Raw genomic sequence first — 12,294 nt, 5'->3', positions numbered from 1 at the left:
GAGCGCGTGCAAATATCATCCCCCATTTATATAATAAATTGTTATCAATCATTGATTGATGCTTACAATTGTTTTTCTTCTTTGGTTTGGATTGATCGAATTGTCAATCGAGTCAATAATGCGCAGTTGAAATTGTAGGCTTTGGATGGTTGTTTAGTTATGTAGCAACTTTCTTACTTCTGGTGGATTCTTAGTAATTTGCCTGTGTTACGAATGAATTGCCTTAAATCTTATATCAAAAATTAAAAATATTACACCTGTCATCAATACTTATGCTCAAGCATGGTAGTTTCAAAGTCAGCAAAACCCTCAAGTCAGTGCGAGGTGGAAAATGATCTACATATACTTTTACTTCATGCCATCATGGTACATTATGTCTCGGGTATTGGTGTGTAGGGCTGGCAACGGGGCGGGGCGGGGACCGGATGTTGCATTCCCCGTCTCCGTCCACGCCTCAAGGAAAATTCCCGATCCCCGCCCCGCACACTAAAAGGCAAAGGTCAAAGGGCAGATTTGGACTTTTAAAAATATAAATGTTTTTGATAATACAAATTATGTTGGGATTATGGTATAATGCAAGGTATTAAATCGGGGTGGGGTGGGCCCAGAGCCATCCCCATCCTCGATCCAGGGATTTTTTTTCGTCCCCGTCACTGTACCTGCCCAAATCGGGGCATCGGGGCGGATCCCCATTTTATGGGTGAAATTGCCAGCTCTATTGGTGTGGGTACTATGAAGTTGTAATCAAGGGACCGTTCTCGCCATATACCTCAACTGATAGTCCCCTCCCATCCTCCCCTTGCTTTCTTGCATCCTTCTTGTCCTCCTTTCGTTTCTTTGGTAACAAAGTTGTGGTTGCACCTCTAGCAGCAGTAGTTTTTTTTTCTTTTTCTTGAATGGCTACTCTAGCAGTAGTTGTTGAGCAATGCCTTTTAGTTTTGCATTTCTTAAACTCGTTTCTTAATTTTTTACATCTGCAAAATGATCCTTACTGGTTTTGGAAGTAGTATTATAATTGGTTATTTGAATTATTTTGCACAGTGTCATCTACAAAACTGTGGAATAATCCTCCTTTATTCTCAGGACACTGAATGCATGCCACTAAATCCACTTGAAAATATGTCGGAAGCTCTTAGAAGGCAGAACGTTGCGGTGGATAAATTCCATGAGAACTTTAATGATCCAAAACTGCATAGCGTACCCAAAGACTGGAAAATTGGTGGGTCTATGAAGTTCACTTCTAGTGAAAATTTGGAGAATGGAGATGTGCTTTCACATCTTGCTTCATCAAATCATCCCATGGTTACCTTGATGAAGCAGGCAAAGGTTCGTACTAACTCCCATTTGGAATCTGTATTTACCAACTATGTCTCAAATATCTCCGATATTTCCAAAATATATCGTTTTTATCGCGACATTCTGATAAAACTACAAAATCCCGAAATCATCCCTAGATTTTAAAAATAGAGATATTTTCATTTTTATCATAAAATATCACAATATTATACCGATATTTTTATTTAATAATTTTAAATTATATATATATGTATTTTAAATAATTTTATTTTTATCATTTTTTCCTGATATAAACCCGAAGAATAAAAAATTAATATATTCCGATATTTTTCCTTGCTGAGAAATTCCTGAGAACAATGTTTGTGACATAATTTACCAGAAACTGTTTTATAAATTGTTATGTTCATATTCTTAAATTTCTTCTGAACCAAAATCCTTTCCATACAGGGCGATACAATTGATTCTGTTGTGCAGGCTAAAGCCACCGCAAATGAAATGATAGCTGCACAAGCAACATATGGCCAACCTTGTACGTTAGCACAAATCCAAGCGAAGGAAGCTGATATAAGAGCTCTTTCTGAGGTGACCCGTGCTCTTGATAGAAAGGTGACCCTTTAATACTTCTCCATGCATGAATTCTTGGTGTGTCTACAGCAGTATTTTCTTCCTTTATAAGAACATATCTGCAATTGTTAAAGTCATCCTTTTTCGCATATTGTTAGAGCTTTATGACTAAAGCTCCTGTTACTCTCTACATTAATAGAAGCAATTATTTTCTGTACCCTTAAGCCCGGTTCCTCATTTACTTGATCCATTATTAGTGATACAATGTTTGCATTGTCGAGGTGTTTTATTCCTTGTTTTAGTACTTTGCGGGTATTGGAAGGCTATTTTCCAATGTTAGTATAAACTGTTTGGAGTGGGTGCAAAATCCACAGAAGGGATGTTCTGTCTCAGGTTTCATCTTAATCTTGGTCACTTGCAACTTGCATTCCTAAGCTATATGAGGACATATAGAAGTTTTTGTTGATAAATGCCTCTTCAGGCTAGTTCATCTTCTCTAGATCTTGTTTGATTGGAAGACTTAACATTAGACATCGATGATGTTTCCGGATTAGAGAGATGGGTTACTGATCTTTGGAACCATTCTGTCCTGTTTGTGCGGTCTCTTTAGGGTCTCTATCGGTTCTTTTCATTTTTTCTTCTGGAGCAGACTCTCCTTTAGAGGAGTGGGTTTTCTAGATGTCAAGAGAGGCTTACCCCTCTGATTCCTTGGGAGCCAGGCATGTTTATGGAATCTAAAAATTTGTTGAACAGAATCATGGGGATTCTTCTGCATGCGTTGGACTAAGATATCATTTATACCATCCCATCGTTATACGACAAGGCTCTTGATATTGATGGTGGGGTTCTCTATGATGTTTTCAGGGTAAAGGTGTTAGCTCCTGAGCGGGCTTTTCTCAAATCCATTGCGATGGTAGTGGTTGCAGATCAATGGTTTCTAGTCATAGTTTGTAGCAGAACCAATAACATGGGGTTTGGGGAGGGTGCTCAGGTTGAAAAGATTGCCAGCAAATGAAGGATTTATGAAACGACCCAAATTGTTTCTTCAAATTAAGTTGCTACGGGAGGATATCGATAAAAGTTCAATTTTTTATTTTATTTTATTAAGCGAATAAATAAAAGAGTGAGCGATCTTATTTCATACAACAGTACAAAGTCTTAAATAATTCTAAAACAAAGTGACGGAAGCTCAAACAAACACTCAATCTCTAGGGTATGACTATATTGTCATTTCCAACCTGATCGTTCATCCCATTCTTATTGTGGATCAAATTTGTTCGTTTGCAAAGACACCATTCATGTTTTCTCCTACATTAACTGGGAGAAGCAACTGGTCAGAAATTTAAGCAAAATCCTGTAGCTGATGCATAGAATAATTGACACTTTAATGAGATTGTATTATAATAAGGTTCATACACAGGAATTCAAGCATGGATATAAATATAAGAGTCGCTAAGGGGATTTATAAGATATCCAAAGGATATGGAAGAAAGATCATTATGGAAGCAAGGCAAAAAAAGATAAAACTAGTAAAAACGGATCTCATCGGATGAAAGAAAGTCATCATATGTATATATATGGTGTTATTATTATATATTTCATCACACGTTGTAGCAATGTGGCAAGTTAACTATATATATACTGGGTATATAGTATATATAGGCCATAGTACTGCCGTAATAGCACTGCAAGTCACCAATATATATATATAGCCGATAATCAACAACCAACATATGGCCAAGAACCAACAACAATTTCACAATCTAAGCATGTATAACGAAGGAATGTTTGTTACAAAATAGTATCAAATCATTAAAAAACCTTTATAAAATGAATCAACTATCACTTTTCTTGATTTTTGGTGACGATTTGGAAATTTTACTCTAATAGCTGACTTAGAAAAAGACCTGAACAAGTAAAAAAATCATACACACACTAGTTTTGTTATTTATTTTTAATTACTATATCTATATTATTTTATGACTTATATGTTTAAGTTTTTGTCTCAATAATGTCTTTTCTGTCCAATCTGTATCCCTGAAGCAATATTCTTTATGATCCAAATAATGTCATTTCTGTCCAATATGTAGTCCAGATTATTATCCCAATAGTATCATCTGTGTCTAAATTTGTGTCACATAGTGTCCCACAGAGTGTCCTTTATGTCTAGTTTTAGGCTCAATAATTATTCATTTGATTAACATTATGTCTGTTCAAATTTTTAAACATACAGTACATATACGGGCATTATTTCTGTACATTTTTAGACCTAATAATGCTCGTATTGTGTTTGTCCAAAATTTATAAAACCGTCCATGGTAAAATCCTAATTTCTACCCTGTTTTATTTTTATAGAAAAAGGAAAAGAAATCAAAATCTTACGAGATGGGAGAGATGGTTCTCCCTAGCCTCCTCTCTTCTCCTTTGTCCTTCACTTCTCTCTCTCTCTCTTCCTATGTCTCTCTTGCTATTATTCTCTCTTACTATTAGTTTGTCTCTACTCCTATCACTTTCACTCTCTTCCCTCTTTTTTCCTCTTTTTCTCTTTCTTCTTCTTCATTTTCTCTTTATGGCATCTCTATTTATAGGTGTGCATAGTAACCCATAAGTAGTACCCAAATACTAATGCATAGTGTTGCATATATATTTTTTTTTATCAAAAATCGTAACGAATTCGTCTGTAATTTATTATTCGTCGGTGATTTTTTTATAAAAGTAGTTGAGAGGTAAATAAATGATTCGTAAATGTGCTAAAATAAATAAATAGTAAAGGCTTATGAACAGTATAAGAACGATTAATATTATTTTATATTATTTTTATTAGTATTTAATAATATGTTTGAATGATTTTCGTCGGTGGAGTTATGATTCTGCGCGAACGTTTTATTCGGTGATTTAATGAGAGTAGGTGAGTGTTGGTGGTGGTGGGTCCCACTGATGGTGAGACCTGCTTGTGAGCCCTGCCAGTGAATAGTACTTGGTAGGTCCTACTGTGAATAGTAAATATGAATAGTGTCTATGAATAGTAATTTCGAATAGTGATTTAAATTGTGTCAATGAATAGTAATTATGTATAATAGGTTTGAATAGTTTCTATTGACAATATCAAATATATATAAATATATCTACTTATTTTTGTTGACATTTGGGTCGATGGCTCAGTGGTAGGAAGCCATTTAATCCACGCTCAGCGTTTGAGGTTCGAATCGCGTAAGCCCCATTATGCCAGATGTCCTCATGTCCTAATTAACTCGGGGGCAAATGAGTAATGACCGATGATTACCCACCTATGAGGCCATTTTTAAAACTACTATCCTTTTATCTTTACCTTCTATTCCTATTTTTATCCGGGTATTACATTCTACCCCTTAAAGGAATTTCATTCCCGAAATTCAATTTTTTTCTAAATTCTCAAACAGAAATAGGTAAAAACGTACCTTTATATAATTCTGGAAAGTCTTTCTAAACATCAGATTCTCGTTCCCAGATAGCCTCTTCAATACCGTGATGACGCCAAGGTACCTCGACCGACGGAATTCTTTGGTTCCTTAAGACCTTTATTTTCCGCTCAATAATATGCACTGGCCTTTCTGGGAAGGACCAATTCTCCTACAGCTCCACCTCATCTTCCTCTAGTACATGGGAAGGGTCGGAATGATATAAGCAAAGCATTGATACATGAAAGACATTATGCATTCTTTGAAGGTTTGGGGGAACTCCAACTCATGATGCAATAAGGTCCGATATAGCGTGGGCTCAACTTTCCATTCTTGTCAAATCGCATGACTGCCTTGAAGGGCATGATTTTTACAAATACCATATCTCCTACAACGAACTCGAGCTCTCTGCACCGTCGATCAACGTAATTCATCTGCCTACTCTGTGCTGTCTTCAATCCATCTTTGATAAAGGCTACTTTCTCCACCGTCTCTTGTACCAATTTCGGTCCAAGCATTTTCTTCTCACCAATTTCCATCCAACATAAGGGAGACCTACATGCACGACCATACAGAGCTTCAAATGGGGCCATCCTAATGCTTTGTTGATAACTGTTATTATAAGCAAACTCGACCAGAGGCAAGTGCCGCTCCTAGTCTCCTCCAAAATCGAGAATGCATGCTCTCAAAAGGTCCTCCACTATCTGGTTCAACCTTTCTGTCTGACCATCCGTCTGAGGATGATAGGCTGTACTATAATTCAGTTTTGATCCCAAAGCTTTATGTAAACTACGCCAAAAACCAGAAGTGAATCTCGTATCTCTGTCTGAGACAATGGATACTGGCATACCATGCAACCTGATAATTTGAGCAACATATACTTCTGCCATCTTGTCCGAGGTCCATGTCTTCTTCATAGCGATAAAGTGTGCAGTTTTGGTGAAGCGATCCACGATTACATAGATACTGTCCATTCCATTCTTGGTTTTGGGCAAACCCATAATGAAATCCATTGACTGGTTATCCCATTTCCATAGAGGGATCTCTAAAGGTTCAAGAGTGTCTCCAGAAACCTGATGTTCCATCTTTACCTTTTGGCAAGTCAAACATTTTGAGACATATTCTGCCACTTCCTTCTTCATTCTATTCCACCAACAATTCCTTTTTAGATCTTGATACATCTTGGTGCTTCGTCTAAAATGCTTCTCTTGATGTCCTCCTTGGCTGATCCAACGGAGAAATCTGGTCTTGATTCTTCTTCCACCCTCAACTTTTTAATTTCTGCATCTTTGGTTTGTGCTTCCTTAATTGAATTTAGGAAGTCTGACTGAATCCGAAGATTGGCTATAAAAGAATTTTCACCAACCTCACAGGTTCCCAAAGTCAAATCTCGGAATTGCTCAAGAAGCTTCCATTCTTCCACCATCAAGAAAGCAAGCTGAGAATGCCCATGTCTACTAAGAGCATCTGCTACACCATTTGCTTTTCCCAGATGGTAGTTCAATGTAAAGTCATAGTCCTCGAGAAATTCGAGCCACCTTCTCTGGCGCAAATTCAACTCCTTTTGATCAAACAAGTACTTGAGACTTTGGTGATATGTGAAAACCTCAAATTTCACTCCATATAAATAGTGACGCTAGATCCTGAGTGCATACACCACCCTTGCCAACTCCAAATCATGAGTAGGGTGGTTAACTTCATGTCTCTTCAACTGTCGCTAACCGTAAGCGATTACTCATTCAGACTGTATAAGAACACACCCCAATCCTTTTACAGAAGAATCACTATATACCAAATACTCACCTCATTCGGAAGGAAGTACCAAAATAGGTGCGGGAGTGAGCCTCTTCTTCAACTTTTGGAAACTGTGTTCGCACTCTTCAGCCCATACAAACTTGGCATTTTTCCGTGTCAATTTCGTCAATGGGCCGGCCAATGAAGAGAATCCCTCCACAAATTTTCAGTAATATCCAGCCAATCCCAAGAAACTTTTGATCTCGGTCGCATTAATGGGTTGTTTCCCTCGAATAATTGCCTCGACCTCAGCTAGGTCGACTGAGATACCTTCCTTAGAAACCACGTGACCTAGAAAGGTTACGCTTTCCAACCAAAATTCACAGTTAGAGAACTTGGCATATTTGTTTTGCCTTAGTGTCTCAAGTGCTTTTCTAAGATGTTCGATGTTATCTTCTTTAGACTTGGAATAAATAAGAATATTGTCAATGAACACCACAATGAACTGGTCCAAGAAAGGTTTGAATATTCTATTCATCATGTCCATAAATATAGCTGGAGCATTTGTCAATCCAAACGGCATCACTACAAACTCGAAATTGCCATAACAAGTTCTAAAAGCTGTTTTAGGAATGTCCTCATCCCTGACACACAATTGATGATACTAAAACCGAATATCAATTTTTGAGAAGTAACAAGCTCCCTGCAACTGATCAAAGAGATCGTCAATCATAGGCAAAGGATAACGATTCTTGATAGTTACTTTATTCAACTGTTGATAATCAATACATAATCGTAGGGTGCCATCTTTTTTCTTTACAAACAGCACTGGAGCTCTCCAAGGCGAAGAGCTAGGCCGGATAAATCCCTTATGTAGCAATTCCGTGAACTCCTCCAATTCTTTCAATTCGGCAGGGGCCATCCGATAAGGAGATTTAGAAATAGGTCTGGTCCCTGACTCGAGATTAATGGTGAAATCAATCTCCCTGTGCGGTGGTAACTCAGACAGATCTTCGGGAAAGACGTCGAGGAATTTGTTTACCACAGGAATTTCCGCCGCCGGTAGCTGACTACTATCATCTTTCTTTTTGACATAAGCGAGGTAACATTCACAGCCCTTATCATCTTCTGTGCCTTGAATGTAGCAATAAGTTTGATTTTCCCGGGGTGCTTAACACCTTCAAACACAAACTCTTCTTCTCCTGGTTTGCTGCATCTGACTAACTTGTGAAAGCAGTCGACGCTAGCATGGTTAGAAGCCAGCCAATCCATGCCAAGGATGACCTTGAAGTTGTTTATTTCTAACAACACAAGATCTCCCAGGAGCTCCCTATCTCCTATTTTGATTATACACCCTTTACATAACATATTAGTTTCTACTATGTCTCCCACGGGTGTCACCACCCGTATGGATTTCTGCAGGGGTTTAAATTTCAAATCTAATTCTTTAACAAATACCGGTGATATAAAAGATAATGTGGAACCGGAGTCGATTAAATTTTTTGCAGATACGCCGTTACTGTAAAGCTGACCTTTGACAACTGCATCGGAGGCCTCTTCGTCCTGCTGAGTGAGAGCAAATACTCGATTGACCGGTACTGGCGGAGCATTTCTTCCTTAGTTCTGCTGGCGGTTCTGATTTCCTCTCAACTGATTTTACTGAGGCTGAGCTGGTGGTCTGGGCTGAGTCGGCTGCCTCTGCTGCTGCTGCGGCTAATGATTATTGAAGTTCATGTTGCCTTGATTTGCTACTGGAAGAAAATTTTGCTGCGGCCTGACTGGTGCCTGAAGAGGTGGAAATATTGGCTTTGGGCAGTTTTGTATCTTATGATTCGGGTCGCCACAATTGAAGCAAACCCCCATCGTCCTCCAACACTGTCTCGCATGATGGTTGCCACATAATGGACATAGCACCCTAAATGGAATATTCTCATCAGTCCTTGCCTTCTTTGGAGGAGGTGTTGTGTTTTTGTTTCCTGCTGCCGGAAATCGTGTCGCCTGAATAAGTTTCTCATTGCGTTTTGCCACCTCGGCCTTTGCACAGGCCGCCGCTAAAGTCTCTGAATCAAAATTGATGACATATGCTATAATAGAGGGATGAAGGCCCTCAATGAACTTTCTTACTTTATCCTCCTCTGAATGCGCATATAAAGGTGCATATTCTGACAATTCTATGAATCTTGCTCCATACTGAGCCACTGTCATAGTTCCCTGTTTCAACGATGAAAATTGTGATGCCAGCTCGTTCCTCACATGTCTAGGAAAATACTGATTGTTGAACCGGGTCTTGAACTGTGCCCAAGTCTCTGTGCCCAAGTCTCTTTTCTGACTTTTGGATAATTCCGCTCTATTGTCCTCCACCAAATACCCGCTTGATCATTTAATAGGAAGGTGTCAAAACGAATTTTCTGTACATCAGTACACTCCATTACCGCAGAGATACGCTTGATCTTCATGATCTAGTGATCTGCCAATACAGGGTTTCCTACCCCGGTAAACTCCGGTGGATGATAATCTCTAAACTGCTTGTGAAGCTGCGACGGGTCCGTTGCAGCCCTTGGCTCATGACGTGCTACAAGAGTTTTCGCAATGTTCTGTAGTGCTGCTTGATTAGCTGCCTGATTTTGTGCTAGTACAGCTTGTTGGCGGTCTGAGTCTGTGCTTGTTCTCTTAGAAGCTTCGCAATCTTGAGCAATGGGTCCTCATCCTTTCCATTCTGGGCATTTCTACGCCCTCGCCTCTGGTACGTATTCGGCTGCATCTGTAGGATAAAAATAGTAGTAGAAGGTAAAGATAAAAGGATAATAGTTTTTAAAATGGCCTCATAAGTGGGTAATAATCGGCCATTACTCATTTCCCCTGAGTTAATCAGAGCATGAGGACATCTGGTATAATGGGGCTTACGCGATTCGAACCCCAGACGTTGAGTGTGGGTTGAACGGCTTCCCACCACTCAGCCACTGCCTCGGATGTCAACAAAAATGAGTAGATATACTTATATATATTGGATATTGCCAATAGACACTATTCAAATTTATTATTCATAATTACTATTCATTGACACTATTTAAATCACTATTCAAAATTACTATTTACAGACACCATTCAAAGTAGTATTCATATTTACTATTCATAGTAGGAACCCACTGAGTATTATTCACTGGCAGGGCTCACCAGCAGGTCCCATTGGCAGGTCCGACCACTAGTAGGACTTACTCCCACCTATTCTCATTAAATCACCGAATAAAACGTTCGCACAAAATCATAACTCTACCGACGAAATTCATTCAAATATATTATTAAATACTATTAAAAATAATATAAAATAATATTAATCATTTTTTTACTGTTCATAAGCATTTACTATTCAATTATTTTAGCACCTTTACTATTCATTTATTTACCACTTTCAATTACTTATAAAAAAAGTCACCAATGAATAATAATAAGCCACCGACAAATTCTTTACGATTTTTAATAAAAAAATATATATGCAACTCTATGTATTACTATTCGGCTACTATTTATGGGTTACTATGCATACCTATAAATAGAGCTGCCATGAAGAGAAAATGAAGAAGAGAGAAAAAGAGGAAAATGGAGCGAAGAGAGATAGAGATATGAAGAGAGACATAGGGAGGAAGAGAGAGAGAGAGAGAGAGAGAGAGAGAGAGAGAGAGAGAAGTGAGGGAGAAAGGAGAAGAGAGGAGGCTAGAGAGAACCACTTCTCCCATCCCATCTGGTAAGATTTTGATTTTATTTCCTTTTTCTATAAAAATAAAATAGGTAGAAATTAGGATTTTATTATGCACGGTTTTATTAAATTTTGGACAGACACGAAACGAACATTATTATGTAAAAAAATGAACATAAATAATGCCCATATGTATGTGTACTATCTGTTTAAAAATTTGAACAAACATAATGTTAATCAAATGAGCAATTACTGAGCCTAAAACCGGATAGAAATGACACTGTCTGTGGGACACTATGTGACACAAAGTTGGACACAGAGGATACTATTGGGACAATATTCTGAACTACATATTGGACATAATTGACATTTGGAACATAAAGGATATTGCTTCAGGGATATAGATTGGACAGAAATGACATTATTGAGACAAAAACTTAAACATATAAGTCATAAAATAATATACATAAAGTAATTAAAAACACATAACCAAACTAGTGTATGTGTGATTTTTTTTACTTGTTTAGGCATTTTTCCAAGTCAGCTATTAAAGCAAAATTTTCGCATCGTCACCAGAAATCAAGGCAAGTGATAGTTGATTCATTTTATAAAGGCCTTTTGATGGTTTGATATTATTTTGTTACATACATTCCTTCATTATACATACTTAGATTTTGAAACTGATTGTTGGTTCTTGGCCATATGTTGATTGTTGATTATCGGCCGTACGTATATATTGGTGACGTGCACTACTATTACGACAGTACTATGGCCTATATATATATACTATATACCCAGTATATATATAGTTAACTTGCCACAATGCTACAACGTGTGATGAAATATATAATAATAACACCATATATATATATATATATATATATATATATATAGAGAGAGAGAGAGAGAGAGAGAGAGAGAGAGAGAGGATTGTACGCTCGACCGTACCTAAGGTTAGGTACGGTAGAGTGCCAAATCACATGGGTCCCACATTTTTTTTGGTCATCTTAAACCATTCATTTGCAAGGCCCCATCATAGATAGAGTGTGTACCAAAAATCAGCACCATTGAATCATCCTAACCCCTCCAAAACTGGATGGCAAAATGGGCAGATTTGGGGACAAACAGTGTCTGTCCATTTTGACCTCCACAAATGGATGGGTTAGGATGATCCTATGGAGCTGATTTTTGGTATGCACCCTATCTATGATGGGGCCTTGCAAATGAATGGTTTAGATGACCCAAAAAAATGTGGGACCCATGTGATTTGGCACTCTACCGTACCTAACCTTAGGTACGGTCGAGCGTACAATCCTTTTCCTCATATATATATATATATATATATATATCCTTTTCCTCATATATATATATGATGACTTTCTTTCATCTGATGAGATCCCTTTTTACTAGTTTTATTTTCTTTTGCCTTGATTCCATAATGATTTTTCTTCCATATCCTTTGGATATCTTGTATGTTCCCTTAGCGACTTATTTTTATATTCATGCTTGAATTCTTGTGTATGAACCTTATTATAATACAATCTCAAATTTTTGACTAGTTGCCTTTCT

General features: G+C 37.8%; 1 protein-coding gene across 9 annotated transcripts in view; it reads left to right on the top strand.

Annotated features, from left to right (window-relative positions):
- Positions 1-12,294, top strand: part of LOC143852659 (protein ALWAYS EARLY 3-like) — a 73,711-nt gene that overhangs the window by 54,999 nt on the left and 6,418 nt on the right. For 8 of the 9 annotated variants that reach the window (XM_077362167.1, XM_077362170.1, XM_077362169.1 and 5 more), the window contains 2 exons: positions 1,084-1,326; positions 1,744-1,902. In XM_077362167.1, coding sequence (XP_077218282.1) covers positions 1,084-1,326; positions 1,744-1,902 — 402 coding nt within the window. The remainder of the gene's footprint in view (positions 1-1,083; positions 1,327-1,743; positions 1,903-12,294) is intronic. The other variant, XM_077362174.1, reaches the window with a different exon arrangement.

The sequence above is a fragment of the Tasmannia lanceolata genome, unplaced genomic scaffold (assembly GCF_043159265.1).
Source record: "Tasmannia lanceolata isolate RefF3 unplaced genomic scaffold, GAP_Taslan_0.1 ptg000019l, whole genome shotgun sequence".
Taxonomy (NCBI): Eukaryota; Viridiplantae; Streptophyta; class Magnoliopsida; order Canellales; family Winteraceae; genus Tasmannia; species Tasmannia lanceolata.
Note: the sequence above shows the minus strand (reverse complement) of the source record. Positions and strands in the feature narration are given on the sequence as shown.